General features: G+C 45.5%; 1 protein-coding gene across 3 annotated transcripts in view; it reads right to left on the bottom strand.

Moving 5' to 3' along the window:
- LOC116942303 (glutamate receptor-interacting protein 1-like) overlaps window positions 1–16,347 on the bottom strand; it is a 374,480-nt gene that overhangs the window by 90,178 nt on the left and 267,955 nt on the right. For all 3 annotated transcript variants that reach the window (XM_032954032.2, XM_032954031.2, XM_032954033.2), the window contains one exon: window positions 9,979–10,458. In XM_032954032.2, the coding sequence (XP_032809923.2) occupies window positions 9,979–10,458 (480 nt within the window). The remainder of the gene's footprint in view (window positions 1–9,978; window positions 10,459–16,347) is intronic.

Raw genomic sequence — 16,347 nt, 5'->3', positions numbered from 1 at the left:
ATTCGACTAATCCACGAGTTGAATTTCTCAAAGGTGTGTGGCTGTTGGGTGCTAGGATTGTTGACAAAAGACCATTCACTTTCGCCCACACCTCTGCTAGTTTCCTACGTCGAGGCAAGCGCGTTCCTGCCTCAACGCCACGTTTGTCCCATTTGTAACGTCAACCCAATCGGTGCGGTTGTCGTTATCTTGAAATACTTTCATTTCCATACATTTGACTTTCACTTCCAACCTCAGACGATGGAGACAAACAACAGTTCGCCGATCTTTTATAGAGTGCAGTCGTGCAAGGTTACTGACATCGTTGGCCAGGAAATGTCTCTCTCTCTACCATCTAATGGAAACATCCAGGATGAATATGGCGTGTGGGTATATCATGCTCTTTACCCATTCACTAAGCATTTTTTTTATTTTTATAACTGCATCTGTGTGGGTTACAGAATTCATACAAGTATCTAGATGCCCATTGAAATATACTCATGTCGTGAGACGGGAAGAATATCCCATCATCTTCATCATCAGCCATGATCTAGCCTCTGCTGGATGAAGCCCTCCCCCCGTCATCACCTTCCGCTATACAGCAGAACCCCACTTGACGATGGTAATTGGTTCCACGAAATCGGTAGGTAAGTGATTTGGTCATTAAGCGATTATAGTAAATACACGTTAAAGGCTTCATTCGTTCCGATAGCATCGAAAGTTACCCATTTCACCCAAAAAACGTACTTTATAATATTTAAACAATGAATATTAATACATAAAGATACTAACAACATTATAAAGTATATTCTTAGTTTTTTCGGTAAAGTCACGTTGAAGAGAAACAACAAAATAATAAAATATATATAAAACAATAAAAAATTCTCACGACGTTTCGACCATAACTCAAACGGTCATCTTCAGGTGTGTTGGTTTGCATAAATGTATTTTTAAACGGCGCATTTATTTATTTATAAAAAAACGTTGGCGTCACGCGCAGCGATTTGGCAGTTTACCCAGGACAAGTCCATCTATATTTTGAAAAGAGGAGGGGGGAGACGAAATTTTTTATAATGTATGCTGTCTGAAAGCCAATTTAAGCGTGAACAATCAATTAATAACTGAAATGGTTTATCAAATCCTTCCAATGATTGCTAAGCCAGAATCCATCTTCTCGGTTGAAATTGTCTCTGTGTTTGTATATGTGGATAGCCTCATGAACGAATCTCTCATGGTAGCCAGATGGCTTGCAAAGAACCTCTGTCTTGGAGAAGTCAATGTCATGTGAGCCTACTGAATTATAACAGTGATCTGCCACGGCCGAGGTGTTGGTCCTACCGTGTTTAAGGTCTGCTTTGTGTTCACGAATGCGGTCCGAGACATGTCGTTTGGTTTCTCCAATGTAACTACTACCACAGAGGCAACTTAGTTTGTAGACACCAGGGGAACACATTGGGCTCTATGGAGGCCCGTCGTTAAGCGATTTGTCGTTAATAGGGATGGTCAAGAGGGGTTCTACTGTAATCTCATGCCACAAGCCATGGGTCTCCTGCACCATGAGCCGATGACATTGCTACATCTCCATGGTTCACGCGTCCTGGGTGAATCTCCTCCCAAGGTTGCACTTCCGTTATTGGTTTCAACCATCAGCTCTCATACCTGTGGCAAGTGACGACGTGTCCTACCCAAGTGACGACGTGTCCTACCCAAGCCACGTGTCCTACCCAAGTGACGTGTCCTACCCAAGTGACGTGTCCTACCCACGTGACGTGTCCTACCCAAGTGACGTGTCCTACTCACGTGACGTGTCCTACCCAAGTGACGTGTCCTACCCAAGTGACATGTCCTACCCAAGTGATGTGTCCTACCCAAGTGACGTGTCCTACCCAAGTGACGTGTCCTACCCAAGCCACATGTCCTACCCAAGTGACGTGTCCTACCCACGTGACGTGTCCTACCCAAGCCACGTGTCCTACCCAAGTGACGTGTCCTACCCAAGTGACGTGTCTTAACCAAGCCACGTGTCCTACCCAAGTGACGTGTCCTACCCACGTGACGTGTCCTACCCAAGCCACGTGTCCTACCCAAGTGACGTGTCCTACCCACGTGACGTGTCCTACCCAAGCTATGTGTCCAACCCAAGGCCACCTACTTGTCCAAACAGTCAATTTCTTGTCCCTATCTTGAGTTTGTCCCCTGATCCACGTGTTTCTCTTTCTGCCTCTCAAGACTAATTCTAAGCTTGCGCATCTCCCACGCTGATTTATGGAATTTCCACTTTTGTTCCATTTCTAAATATCATAGCAGGTAATGTACACTGATTAAGAATGTACTCTTTAGGCACTTTGCTACGCTTTGCTTTTCACGATGGAGCCCAGTTTTCCAAAAAAGCGCTCCAATCCTTGCCCAAGAGAATATGAATCAGTTAATTTCAAAGCTGGTTGAGTGTTTTCTTTTTTTTAAAGACAATAATAAACATTAAAATGGAAGTCCCATCAGCCAATAAATTAAGTGGCTTTTACTTTTAGCAATTAAGCAACCTCCCATTACCTCTTTATCGTTTTAATATTACCATATTTTGCTGAACGGTATAAAAACTACATTTTTATGGCAAGTAGATGCTACATATATATGTAATTGTGCGGAATAATGCAATTTAAATATCCTGAAAAAAACAGTTTATGTTCGAGTGAATAGAGAATCAGCATCTTGCGATATCCACGTCCAGTCTTTAGATGAATCCTAAGTCTACAGAGGACACCGTGCTGGCATAACGAGTGCAAGGGGCGAGTGGTGGTACCGGTGGTCAGCAAGCTGACCTTTGAATCTAGTGAACTGAGCTCAATTCCTAACCGAGGCTAACAGCATTCACGAGTTATATTCGGCCGTCATGACACCCCCTTCACCAAGCCCTTACTGACCAGCATAGCGAAGTATGGCCGAACGACTGCACAGCCTACAGAGCGTGGCAAAGCACTCACCTAGAAGCGCATTGACAAAGGGTCGTACATTATCGTTATATTATCCAGTGCAAATACAATTTTAGCCCAAATACCATTTCAATCGATTGGGGGGTGGGGGGAATAGTTCTGCAATTGTTTGTTACTAGGCGTAGACCACTGGCTCCGAGCACAAAAAGATAATTATTCGACCGCAGAAGATAACCCCGGGATTGCACTCGAGTATCACACGAGCAATGCCGCCGAATACGCCGACCCGGCCATTAGCGCTCAGAGGCACTCCACTACCCTCTGCCAATAAAGCAATTACATTACATCTGCAACAAAAGGGGGTTAGAGTGTCCCGTGCTCAAACGAGGATGAGCACTGCCCGCGCTCGTTTTGAGCATTCACTCGTTCACGCGGGTGTCCGTGCGCGCGACCATGCATTCTGTCACGCGTGGACGCATTCGCGCATTAGAACGTTTGCTCGCTCGTTCGCTCACTCGTTTTCTTCCCGAGCGACGGGTGCATCCCTGCATAGCGTGTACCAACCTGGCCACGGGGCCACATGCTGCGGCCGCTTGTTTTGAACTAAAGCAAACATTTTTGTATTTTACCAGGTAAGGCCCAGTGAGCTACTATATAGCACTTTGTCAGAAGCAACCACTGAGAAATGTGGATTAGTGATTATACATTTACACCGTTGACAGTTGATGAAAACACAAAATACGTGATTTGTTTTGTAATTTTACGTTCAAATTGACACACGTGGAAGAAGCGCTAATTACAGTTGACTGCACACCGAGCTCTACGGCGGCCAAATACTCTTAGACACACGTCAGGGTCAGCTTGAACCCATGACTTCCTGTATACCAGGCGAGTTGGTTAACATCTCCTAGCCGTGGTGCCCCTACCTGCACACAACACTCCAATGCACTGTGCAGAGGGGGGGGGGGGGGTGACGCCGTGCCACTGTGGCCTAACCCACAACCACTGGGGGACCATTCGCGAGTAGCTCACCCCCAACCTCCACAGCGCATCTGCACGTTCGTGTTTGCAGGTAGAGCGCCGTATACATTTAGTCCATGTACCTCAATGTGGCAAAGCAAAGCCCGTCTAGTCATAACGAGTATCGTGTGCATGGGAAACTTGTGGTATGCATGATATCCATGTGGTATGCATGATATCCATGGACAAGGGCACATCGATGTCAATGCTCTTGATGCCACCCACACCCTCACCATTGCTTCCTTCCTTCTGCTAGATTCTGCAGCTGATGGAATGACAAACAAAAAATCTCCAAGCTCTGTTCTAACAGCATCCCATAATCTGGCTATAGGTCAGCTTCCTTTTTTGCCATGGCTGGACATCTGTGAAAAAGAGCTTCATAGGTCATCGGATTTCTCCAGGATAAATACAATTTCTGATTCTGTTGAATTGCATTGGTCAATTAATTACTACACAAAGTATATTAATTACGTGCATGCCGTCGTAATGTCACGGTTTTGGCACTGGATTTGCCATCCAGAGGTCACCGGTTCTAACTCCCCGTCCGGCAGTTCACTTAAATGGGGGCGAGTTTCTTAAATCCCCCTGCCCTTGTCCACAAAGCAGTGGAAATAACTATGGCACAGCTAGTGCATAGGCAGGTGACATGTGGTGGGGTAAAGTATGGGTACTCCCACCTCAACCAACAGTAGGCCAAAATACTCCCTAAGAGAGGCTGCCTACAGGCCCCTCGAGTTGAGGCCCTTCTGTCAGCAGTTGTGTTGAGCAGGAATTTGCAGGGTTGCACCGTTATCTTTTACCACTGTCGTGACCCAGGGAAGGCTTAAAGCCCAGAGCATGGGATACTGTGAGATCAGATCTTGGAGATGAGTTTCAAACTTGTAACAGCCTTGGGCTCTTGCAGAAGGATGGAAATGATGGTGAAATCTGGTGGCACCTATGGCTTTGGCTATGTATTTATGTTGAACTTCTTTTGCCCATTAACTCGTGAACGTGCTAGCCGATTTAATACCCATTTTAACAAAGTAGCCCCTTCATCAGGCATGATGTATCCTCAAGCCAATTCACTGTTTGGCAGCTACACAATGTGTAGCTACACAATGTGTAGCTGCCATGTTTAATGTCATGGTGGAGTTGCTTACTCTACCCTGTCATCAGTTTAACACGTAGGCTTTCGCGACACATTTATAAATAACGCGATCTAACCCAAAAACCTTTATTATGAATCTACCCTGTCATGAAATAACTAGCATCCTCGGCATGTACCTACATTTTTATCGCCAGGAGTCTTGTTATGCAAATGTGCTTTAAAGTGGATAATCACAGTGCGTGCTGTAGTTAGACTGCGTGAGTGCAACCATGACCTGCTCAGCCATCTGCGTTTTGACATGCGTGCTTGTATCTGCCGCAATAATTACGCGTTACATTCAGTTCGGCTGATTATTTTAATTCTACTTCTTAATAGGCTAATGGCACTTCATAGCCAAAATAAATTAAGTGAACAATTAAGGGACGATGTTATTTCTATTTAATTGGCACTTACGAAGTCAGAAAAAGAGGAAAAAAATATGTATGCATGAGCTACAGCCGACTACGATGCGCGGTGTGTGCTAACGTGCGTTGTGAGTGCGTGCGTTTGTTTATTAAATATCTGTGGGTGCGATGGCGAATGAGTTACTGGTTAGTTGGACTGTGGCTCCGAATGCCACTTAACCATGGGTTGAATTTCTGGTCACGCACAATCTCAGTGGCAACTTGGAATTTAATCCTAACATGAACCTGCCACTGCCTTTGTGTGCCTTACTACTAATGTATAGCCCTCATATAAAGGCACTGCTGAATGAAGACATGCTCATGCCGCGTAGGTCACGGTTGATGTGAGTTGATAGGGGTCGCCCAGGACCGGTTTAGATATCGCTCGCCCGCGATGTTTCCCACGGCCGGGGAATCGAACTCGGCTTCCTCTGAGTTCAGAGCGCCGTGCGCTAACCACTGCTCCCACTGCTCTCTCCCCCTGCACACCTTACCACTGCTCCCACTGCTCTCTCCCCCTGCACACCTTACCACTGCTCCCACTGCTCTCTCCCCCTGCACACCTTACCACTGCTCCCACTGCTCTCTCCCCCTGCACACCTTACCACTGCTCTCTCCCCCTGCACCCCTAACCACTGCTCCCACTGCTCTCTCCCCCTGCACACCTTAAGAGTGCCGGAACATACTTTCTGGCCAACAGCACTTTGCTGTAATAGTCTAAAGAGGGGATGTTTATCTTTACGTTGTGTATATTCAGTCACAGGGGGAATTTATTGTCATTGGATTTTAGATTACAACTGCTTTTTTGCATTCACAGCGCACGTGTATTTGCACAACACGGTATACGTAATGCACTTTTCAGGATGCTACGTATTCCCATTAAGCGCAGCATGCATCGTGGCTCAGGGCCAGGCCTCATTAAAGCATCCGTGGATTCGGTATTGATAAAAAAAAACTGTGGGCGAGACTAAAGGGAGCAGTTGTGGCGATGGTAAAGCGAGGGGAGTGCTTTGCTGGCTGTAGACCACATGATATACGAATCAGCGTTATTTACATGTTTGTTATCAAGAGACAGCAGTTAATGTAGTGTGTGGGCTGCTTGCTTTACAATGGAAAAACCACATGTCCAACCACACCTAATACATAGATTCTGGCTCAGAGCCTAATGCCCTCACGACGCTGATTCAAGATCACAAAAATCTCGAGTTCAAATCCTGGCTACGGTCGACTCGCGCAATCATCACTGTCTTCATCATCGTCATTATCAGCGAGATCTACACGAGGTCATTATAATCGCAACCATGCTGTGGGGAAGTCCTTTTGGTAAACTTCTTCCGATATTAGGAAGCCACTGGAGCTATGCACTTTTAAATCCAAATGGAAAACACTTTTTTTGGAACTGCTTTTTTTGTTTAGTTTGTTGTCCTCCCGCACCTCCGATTAGCACGGTTGGCTGCATACGGGGCGAACGAAGTTCAGCATACACACAAATTCAACATACATAGATAAACTGTTCATCCAGATATTAGGAAGCCACTGGGAGCCATTCACTTTTAAATCTAGATTGAAAACTCATTTCTTTACAACTGCTTGTTTTGTGTTTAGTTTGTTGTCTTTCCCCTGCACCTCCGATTAGCACGGTTGGCTATGTACTGTGCGAAAGAAGTTCAACATACATACATTGTCATAGGAATGTGGAATTTACAAAACTGGTTGATGGCTGTCACCAGGGATGAGTATCACTCATTGCTGAGAAGACAAATGGGATCGTTGAGTTATTGACAAGTACTTGAACTTAAATAAACTGCGATTCAACATCCCAAGCGAAATTAACTAGTACTGTACCATACTGCGCTTTGTTCAGTCCACAGTGTTTATGGGTCTGGGTATTCCATTGGGATGAAACATCTATAATCTAGCGGGCTGTGCTCTATAGTATGGCCAGCAATCATGAGTAGATGGCTTGACTTTAAAGTTATCAACACGTGTAGTTTCCTTTAAGTTGTAGGTATTTTGAACTTCATTCGCATCGTACGTAGCCAACCGTGATAATGAGAGGTGCGAAGTCAAACGTTGATAAAGACCCCCCCCCTCCCACCCCCAGTCAGCGATTGCTCGAGGGATAGGAACACCAAGCTCCTTGCTGCCCCACGTGTCTGCAACTCTTTCGCCTCAGTAGTTTGCCCTGCCGATTCACTCCCCCTACTCAAACCCTAGGATAAATTATTTCATCTCCTCTGCATGTAACCTTCTCTCTCTCCTCTCTCTCTTTACCCCCCTTTCCCTCTCACCACTCACTGATCAACACCCCTCCCTTCCCTACCAAATATGTGCCAGCAACTCTTGAGACGTGGTTTTCGTTGTGATGATTTAGATTCGCAGACAATGTATCGCATGAGATTATTCGCAAAAGTAGGCCACGGGAAAACTGCTGACATTCCAATAGCTCGACTGGAAGCCGCGCAGCACGATGTAGTCCTTGCTTGACTTTAACACAAAATGATTCCTGTTAAAAATTACTTTTCAGTAATGTCTGATTGATTGCCACACTGTGAAATAAATCAATGGTGCTTGTTATATAATGTTCAGGTCTAAAGAGGAGGCTCTTCATTAATATTACACGCACGACTTTGATATCATTCAATATCCCCGCGATAAACACCGCTGCGAGCTTAGGACTCGCCGTAACAATGCAAATCTACGCGCACTGCAAAACCTCTAAACTTTTAGAACTAAGTGAAACAACGCATTGCATTAACCACGACATCATTATTAACATTATTCTCATCATCATCATCATCCATTTTTATAGAGCGCACTTTATTTTTGCAGCCAACAATCATTATTTTGTTGGCAGCAACGTGAGCAGGTGTTTCATCGCGGGCTGGGGGGCGGAAAGAGGTGGGGGGGGGTTAGAGGCACGACATTAAAAGTGAAGCACGCCGTTTTTCATCAACAGTTTTCTATATATATATAAAAAAAAACAATCTCCGAGAGCCCAAAGGGCATCCGAAGAAATAGACGTGGAGCGTGCGCGCAAAACCAGTGGCGGTGTCGAGCGAAGGCAACGCGGCGCGCTCCGCTCCGCCTACACGGGGCTTTGACAACGCGCCGTGGTCTGAGTGGGAAGTTTACGTTCGTTTGGTGGCAATTCGGTGCGCGGTGGGGAATTTGGGTTCATTCTCGGTGTTAGGTCTCGGTGCTGGCCGCGAGGAGTAGCGGTGGAAATCGTGGCGGAGGCGCCATCTAAAACACTCCCCGAGTAGCTTCATTCGATACAATTGACCGTAAACCCCCCTTTTGTCGCGCTTTTTGCTCAATTGAACGGCGATAATAAATTGCCGTTTCATCTGGCCACGGTTAGATTTAAGTATCATTCATTGGTGCATCATAGCACTTAAAAGCATGGCTGGACATGGGAAATTATGCTTTATGGCACCTGTGAACATTTGGAATATGCGTAAAAGGCCTCATAAACGGGGCACATTTTACATCATACTATAAAATGTATACTGCGGTCCAACACCATCAAATTTTAAAAACATCTATGACACTGGGACGCGTGCCATTTCCCCCCTTTTATGCGAGGCGGAGATGTTCTCCTTCTCTCGCATCTGATGTGAGGGAGCAGCCGGCCTTCACTCATGAACGAAGAGGTGAAGCTGCAGCGCTGCAATATCCCGCTCTCGCCACTGCTGGCAGAAAGGCCTCAGCAAGGGGGAGCTCGAGAAAGCGCTCTCTAGAGGAAGCCGCTGCACCATGGTGGTGAGATGTTAACTCCCTCGCCGGGTATGCAGGATGACATGGGTTCGATCCCGACCCTGAAGCCTGTATATTTAGAGTTTGCATGCTTCTCCCCCTGGGGTCGTGTGGATTTTTCTCCGGGTTCTCTGGTTTTCCCCTCCATATTTAGAATCAACATCACGCGTTTTAAGTATTCGGCTGTCATAAATTTCCACGTGACGATAATCCACTTCGTTGAGCTATCATTTGTGGCCAGGTCGCTTCTGAAAAAAGAGCTACATAGCTCAGTGGGCCTTACCTGGTCAAATAAAAAAAAAGTTTTTAAAAAGTTGTAGTTTTACCCCGCTACACGCAACCTGCCGATCGACCGGCCGTGGCACGTACCCATTTCCACTGCTGCTAGGCAGACCAGAATTGGAGAAAAATCCAAGAAAACTCGCACCGTCATTTCGACTGCCACGCTGGCAGATGGGAAACCAGTGAACCTTCGCGTCGCCAGGCACGAGCGCACTACCCACCGCACCGAGGCAGCGCCCCCTACGACAATCCCAACAGTCGAACTGAAACGAGCACGTGCGCGCCCCCCGGCGTGCCCCAGGTGTGCCCCAGGTGTGCCCCAGGTGTGCCCCAGGTGTGCCCCAGGTGTGCCCCAGGCGTGCCCCAGCTGTGCCCCAGGTGTGCCCCAGGTGTGCCCCAGGCGTGCCCCAGGTGTGCCCCAGGTGTGCCCCAGGTGTGCCCCAGGTGTGCCCAAAGAGTGCCCCGGCGTGCTTACACGAGCTGCGCGAGTCCTTGCCCCACAGCTTCCTGCGGTTGAGGCTGCCCGCGGGGCTCACGGGGCAGTAGGTGCGGGACACGGTGCTGCAAGCGCTCGCGCTAGAGAATCCCCGGGGCAACGTGCTGTCGGAGGTGGCCGAGCGCAGGCTCCTGGGCAGGCTGCCGCTGGGACTGGAGGTGCACATGCTCCGGGGCAGCGAGCCTCCTGGGGTCGACGGCTGGTGCGTCCGGGGGAAGGTGCCGCCGGGGCCGCCGGGGTAGAGGCCGGGGGGCGCCGCCGCGGCCGCCGCGGCGCCCGCGCTGCTGGGATGGCGCATCCTGGGCAGGGTTCCCCCGGAGGGCGGGGACGTGGCAGCATGGGCCCGGCGGGGCAGGCTGCCTCCGGGGCTCGTGGGATAGGGCAACGTCGCCAGCTGAAGGGAGCCCAGGCTCTGCACGTGGTCCGACGCGGAGGACGTGCTCGGGGTGGGCAGTGTCCCTGAGAGGAATAGCACGACAACGACGATAACGACGGCCATCATTCGCCATTAAGTAACGGCGACCTCGCACAACGGTACTTTGTGTGCAGGCAAGGTAGATTTTGTGGCCTTGAAGTGCGGAAGGCTCGCTGGCAGGAAGGCGCCAAGACGGAATGGAAGTGTCACGAGTTAACGGAGTGAGATAACTGGCAGATGGACCACCTGTGATCCACGGAGTGCCACACAATGCACGTGTGCGTAAAATTATCCAAACGGCCAAATTTCAGGGACACCATGACATCTATGGAGTCTTGAGAACTAAATAAGAGGCATTCTCGCAATGCTCATCTGCATTGGTGGGCCTGAGCATGGTGTGGTGCATGTGAATTACTTTACAATGCATCCACCTTATCTCGCAATTTCCACATCTTATACTTGAATATAAACGCACAGATAAACAGCCGTGTTTAGCGCAGCTCGGGGGAAACGCACGCTGCGATGTGGGACGACAATGATATCTTAGCCGACACGTAGCGTGTGTACAATTCACAATGGGAGCGTGCGCTGGGCTTATTAACGGGCTTTGTGCAAAAATAGCGCAATGGATAAACCCCCCCCCCCCCCAATTAGTTACAACTGCGCAGCTTTAAGATCGGTGCTAATTACCGCGAGGTTTTTTGAGGCAATACAGTTAAAGGGATTTAAAAAAAGGCCAAGCAGCATTGTTGGAGAATGGCGGTTGGGTAAATATACATATGCTGACCTGGATGAACCCAATATTAAAGTGAAAATGAGGTGTCTTACTTCATCATTCTATCATCTGCATTTCCCCGTAAACCCATCTGCTTTAAACGTAACCTTTATTTTGAGTGTTGTCTTTAATGCATTGTACGTGCAGTTTCTACTCGCTCACTGTTTAGCACGGGCTAAGTGGGTGGAACTATTTGAGCGTGGATGACCCAAAAACACTAAATTAGCGTCTATTTTTTTTCATCTCAAACGCTGCACCGTGTATTGGTAATGAGAGCGTGTTAAGTATATTCAGCCTGAGTTTATACATACACTGCTGCCCTACACAGCCACTGAAAATGTTTTTGAAGTTGAACACGAAAACACTTTTAAACTAAAACTAACTATTTTTTTTATTTTACCAGGTAAGGCGCACTCAGCTATGTAGCTCTTGTTCAGAAGGGACCTGACGAAAAATGAGTGCTCACTAAGGTGGCTTATCATCATGTGGAAATTTATATCAGCCACATACTCTATATGCATGTTTCTAAATGTGGAGGGTAAAACTGGAGAAAATTTCACACGACCACGGGGAGAATATGAAAAACTCCAAATATATACTTTATATATAATAAATATTAGAATATTATATATAGGCGTCAGGGTCGGGATCGAACCCACGACCTCCTGTACAGAAGGCGAGCTAGTTAACATCTTGCCACAGTGGCACCCAATTAATTTTGATTTTATTTTTATAGATTTTCTATTTCAATTAAAAAGTACAAAAAACTTTTATGAAGTGAAACTGAAGCATGGACCAAAGACACATAGATTGCCACTGTCTTGATTTTAAGTGTTAGAAAATAATATAACAGTACAATACTCTTGTTAATGAGAAATTGTATCATGGTGCTATATTGCAATTATCAATGGTAATAATTGGATAGTAGGGGTATCTAAAATGTGGAGATAGATGGATTAACTGTTTTTATTGACTCATATGAGGTAATAAACAATTGAAAAAAAATACATCTGTACATTTGTTTAACTTGTAGAAAGTTATATTTCCAAGATAGATACGCAGACAACGTCCCCTTCATAAATTGATCACTCCACGTGAAAATGTTGTATTTCAGCACAACCCACTGGCACAACTGCCTTCCGGGAGTGCATAATATCAGCAGCATGGATTTAGTCGAAGCAAACTCTGGACCGGTATCGACATAAAGCATCTCATTAGCTGTATGTTGAAACCGGTCCAATGCTGAATCAATGCCACAAGGCTGTGGGGGGATAAGTTGTGTAAAGAAAGTGTATTTTTTTCGAGAGACAGATATATGAAAGATACATTGTCTGCTTATCTATGTTATTTACATTCTCTGCAGTGACACCAATTATTATTTTGTGCTATGTATTTACAGGATCGTGTGGTTGGTTAGAATTGTGGTCATTGTATCCACCATCAAGGGGGATTCTTGGAGATTCTTTGGCATTGACTTATGCCAGATCGTCAGTCTTGTTAACGTTTCATGCGACGGAAAAAGTAATATGGGGTCCATTTCTTGGGAGAATAAAACGTTACAATGTCTCAATCACCGTAAGGCACATCGCTAAGGTGATGCGTTTGGGCCCTTTTTTCCAACACGTGAATCTGGCCTCCAGAATAATATACATTTATACGCGATTTAGCGAGGAAAGCCTGACTGAGTTTTAAGACAAGTGTCACTTTTTTAAGAGAACCTTGAAAGCCCAATCGGGGATATTTTACCAATTCATTAATTTTAAAAGTGTTTTATTTTTGTATTCGAGGCAATACAGATTTAAAATCTATACCAAATGTTTTTTGGAGATTCGATATTTTTTAAATTTACGATAATTTTAATATCAAATTTGTCTCATCCAGCTGAAACAAATTGATGCAATTACATTTTGCCAAACGATTAGTCTCAGGGTTGGTATCAACTGATGGAACATATTTTGGTTCTTGGCACCCTATGTGTTACTGATATGGCCGCAACACAACATTGTATGTAAATACAGCTCTGGAACAATGCTAACATATAAACAGAGATATAAAATCTGATTCCAATATTCCCACTCATGTAAAGCCACTTTGCATCCTCGGGTGCCCTTACATGTTAACAAAATAAACGTAGCAGGTTTCTAAGTGCTCATTCATGTCTACCAGACTGATCGTTTCATCTTTTATGAAAAAGAGCTATACAACTTAGTGGACCTTACCTGGTAAAAAAAAAAGTTAATAGTTTATATCTTGACTTAAAGCTTTCGTGACTGCAGGAATTAATAGTTTAGTTCATCCATATGATGCGTTTAACCTCCATATTGCAGGTCACAGCATCTCTCTTCCTGCTTCTTCCCTCACACTGCTCCACTTTGGAATTCCCTCCCATCGTCACTTTCCCCCAAAATCTTAGTTATAATTACTTTGCTCAAATCAAGAAATGTGTTAACGTTGACAAGTCACAACTTTCACGGTGCTATCTGTTGCTGGATGTATGACGTTTTGGGCCTTTTGGCTTGTTGTCAGCAACTGTGTCTCAAATTAAATAATACGTACGTATCGATGTAATCTGTTAATTCTGCACACATGCTCTGATACTTGCATTGCCTTTGTACTGTTCGCCTTTTGGCGTTCTCTGGTCTGACACTGGTGGTGAGACAAGGCCTTGAAGAAAGCCGTCTCTTTCAAAGACTGCATATACAGTGAGGGAAAAAAGTATTTGATCCCCTGCTGATTTTGTACGTTTGCCCACTGACAAAGAAATGATCAGTCTATAATTTTAATGGTAGGTTCATTTGAACAGCGAGAGACAGAATAACAACAACAAAATCCAGAAAAACGCATGTCAAAAATGTTATAAATTGATGTGCATTTTAATGAGGGAAATAAGTATTTGACCCCCTCTCAATCAGAAAGATTTCTGGCTCCCAGGTGTCTTTTATACAGGTAACGAGCTGAGATTAGGAGCACACTCTTAAAGGGAATGCTCCTAATCTCAGCTTGTTACCTGTATAAAAGACACGTGTCCACAGAAGCAATCAATCAATCAGATTCCAAACTCTCCACCATGGCCAAGACCAAAGAGCTCTCCAAGGATGTCAGGGACAAGATTGTAAACCTACACAAGGCTGGAATGGGCTACAAGACCATTGCCAAGCAGCTTGGTGAGAAGGTGACAACAGTTGGTGCGATTATTCGCAAATGGAAGAAACATAAAATAACTATCAATCTCCCTCGGCCTGGGGCTCCATGCAAGATCTCACCTCGTGGAGTTGCAATGATCATGAGAACGGTGAGGAATCAGCCCAGAACTACACGGGAGGATCTTGCCAATGATCTCAAGGCAGCTGGGACCATAGTCACCAAGAAAATAATTGGTAACACACTACGCCGTGAAGGACTGAAATCCTGCAGCGCCCGCAAGGTCCCCCTGCTCAAGAAAGCACATATACATGCCCGTCTGAAGTTTGCCAATGAACATCTGAATGATTCAGAAGACAACTGGGTGAAAGTGTTGTGGTCAGATGAGACCAAAATGGAGCTCTTTGGCATCAACTCAACTCGCCGTGTTTGGAGGAGGAGGAATTCTGCCTATGACCCCAAGAATACCATCCCCACCGTCAAACATGGAGGTGGAAACATGCTTTCGGGGTGTTTTTCTGCTAAGGGGACAGGACAACTTTACCGCATCAAAGGGACGATGGACGGGGCCATGTACCGTCAAATCTTGGGTGAGAACCTCCTTCCCTCAGCCAGAGCATTGAAAATGGGTCGTGGATGGGTATTCCAGCATGACAATGACCCAAAACACACGGCCAAGGCAACAAAGGAGTGGCTCAAGAAGAAGCACATTAAGGTCCTGGAGTGGCCTAGCCAGTCCCGAGACCTTAATCCCATAGAAAATCTGTGGAGGGAACTGAAGGTTCGAGTTGCCAAACGTCAGCCTCGAAACCTCAATGACTTGGAGAAGATCTGCAAAGAGAAGTGGGACAAAATCCCTCCTGAGATGTGTGCAAACCTGGTGGCCAACTACAAGAAACGTTTGACCTCTGTGATTGCCAACAAGGGTTTTTCCACCAAGTACTAAGTCATGTTTTGCAGAGGAATCAAATACTTATTTCCCTCATTAAAATGCAAATCAATTTATAACATTTTTGACATGCGTTTTTCTGGATTTTGTTGTTGTTATTCTGTCTCTCACTGTTCAAATAAACCTACCATTAAAATTATAGACTGATCATTTCTTCATCAGTGGGCAAACATACAAAATCAGAAGGGGATCAAATACTTTTTTCCCTCACTGTATTATCAGAGCATGTTTGTTTGCATGATTTGCCACAAGTACGTGTGGTTAATGCAGATTTGATGCATTGCAAAAGGTATATATTTGGTTTTGAACATCTCAACACGCCCTGCTTTTTTGCCAGAAAGGGTAAAATCCATTCTTGTTTTTTCATTTAAAATTATAATTATTTTAATCTCAAACGTACAATTTCATGGATGTATCATGAGCGTACGAATCCATGATAATTGATTAACCAATCCAGATCGACATGCTTAGGATCTATACTTGTAACATATTTAAACCTTTAAAACTACGTTTCTATCTGTAATGTACACAGTCAAGGTCACATGACAGGGCACACCATATTCGTGATGTATTTTTTAAAAGGTGTTGTCACTCTATTGTGTGAATAAGTCATTGTATATAGTTACTATCCTGCGATGTAAGTTTCCTGAATGGTAGGTACGGTCTTGGGAATGGACTGAGGCAATGACATTTTCATCAGCATCATTTAAAGTTAAAAGAGGATAGACTATGACTCCATGTGGAGAAAGCTGTGGGTGCCTGTGCGTGACGTGGAAGAACTGCAAGATTTCACACACACAAACAGGCTTCAGCGTTTCATTTTTCTTCCTCACTTGTCACGTGGCTTGGCAAGGCGAGTGACAAGGCCGAGGAGCGCCCGTCACGTCAACAATGCTTGTTGGCAGTGTTCACATCTGACACAATTCACTGAGGAACTCCCGACAAATTGATATTTTTTTTCCGACAGCTCCAAGTCAGTTGCCACACGCGCACACGCCGAGGAACATTCTAGCAAGCAGCCTCAGAAATGATGCGTGGGCTTGATGGTGCCGTAATTTTTTTCTTTCC

Source organism: Petromyzon marinus, chromosome 14 (assembly GCF_048934315.1).
Source record: "Petromyzon marinus isolate PM22_M1 ecotype Great Lakes invasive population chromosome 14, UKy_Petmar_22M1.pri1.0, whole genome shotgun sequence".
In the NCBI taxonomy this organism is placed as follows: domain Eukaryota; kingdom Metazoa; phylum Chordata; class Hyperoartia; order Petromyzontiformes; family Petromyzontidae; genus Petromyzon; species Petromyzon marinus.
This window is presented reverse-complemented; position numbering and strand designations above follow the sequence as displayed.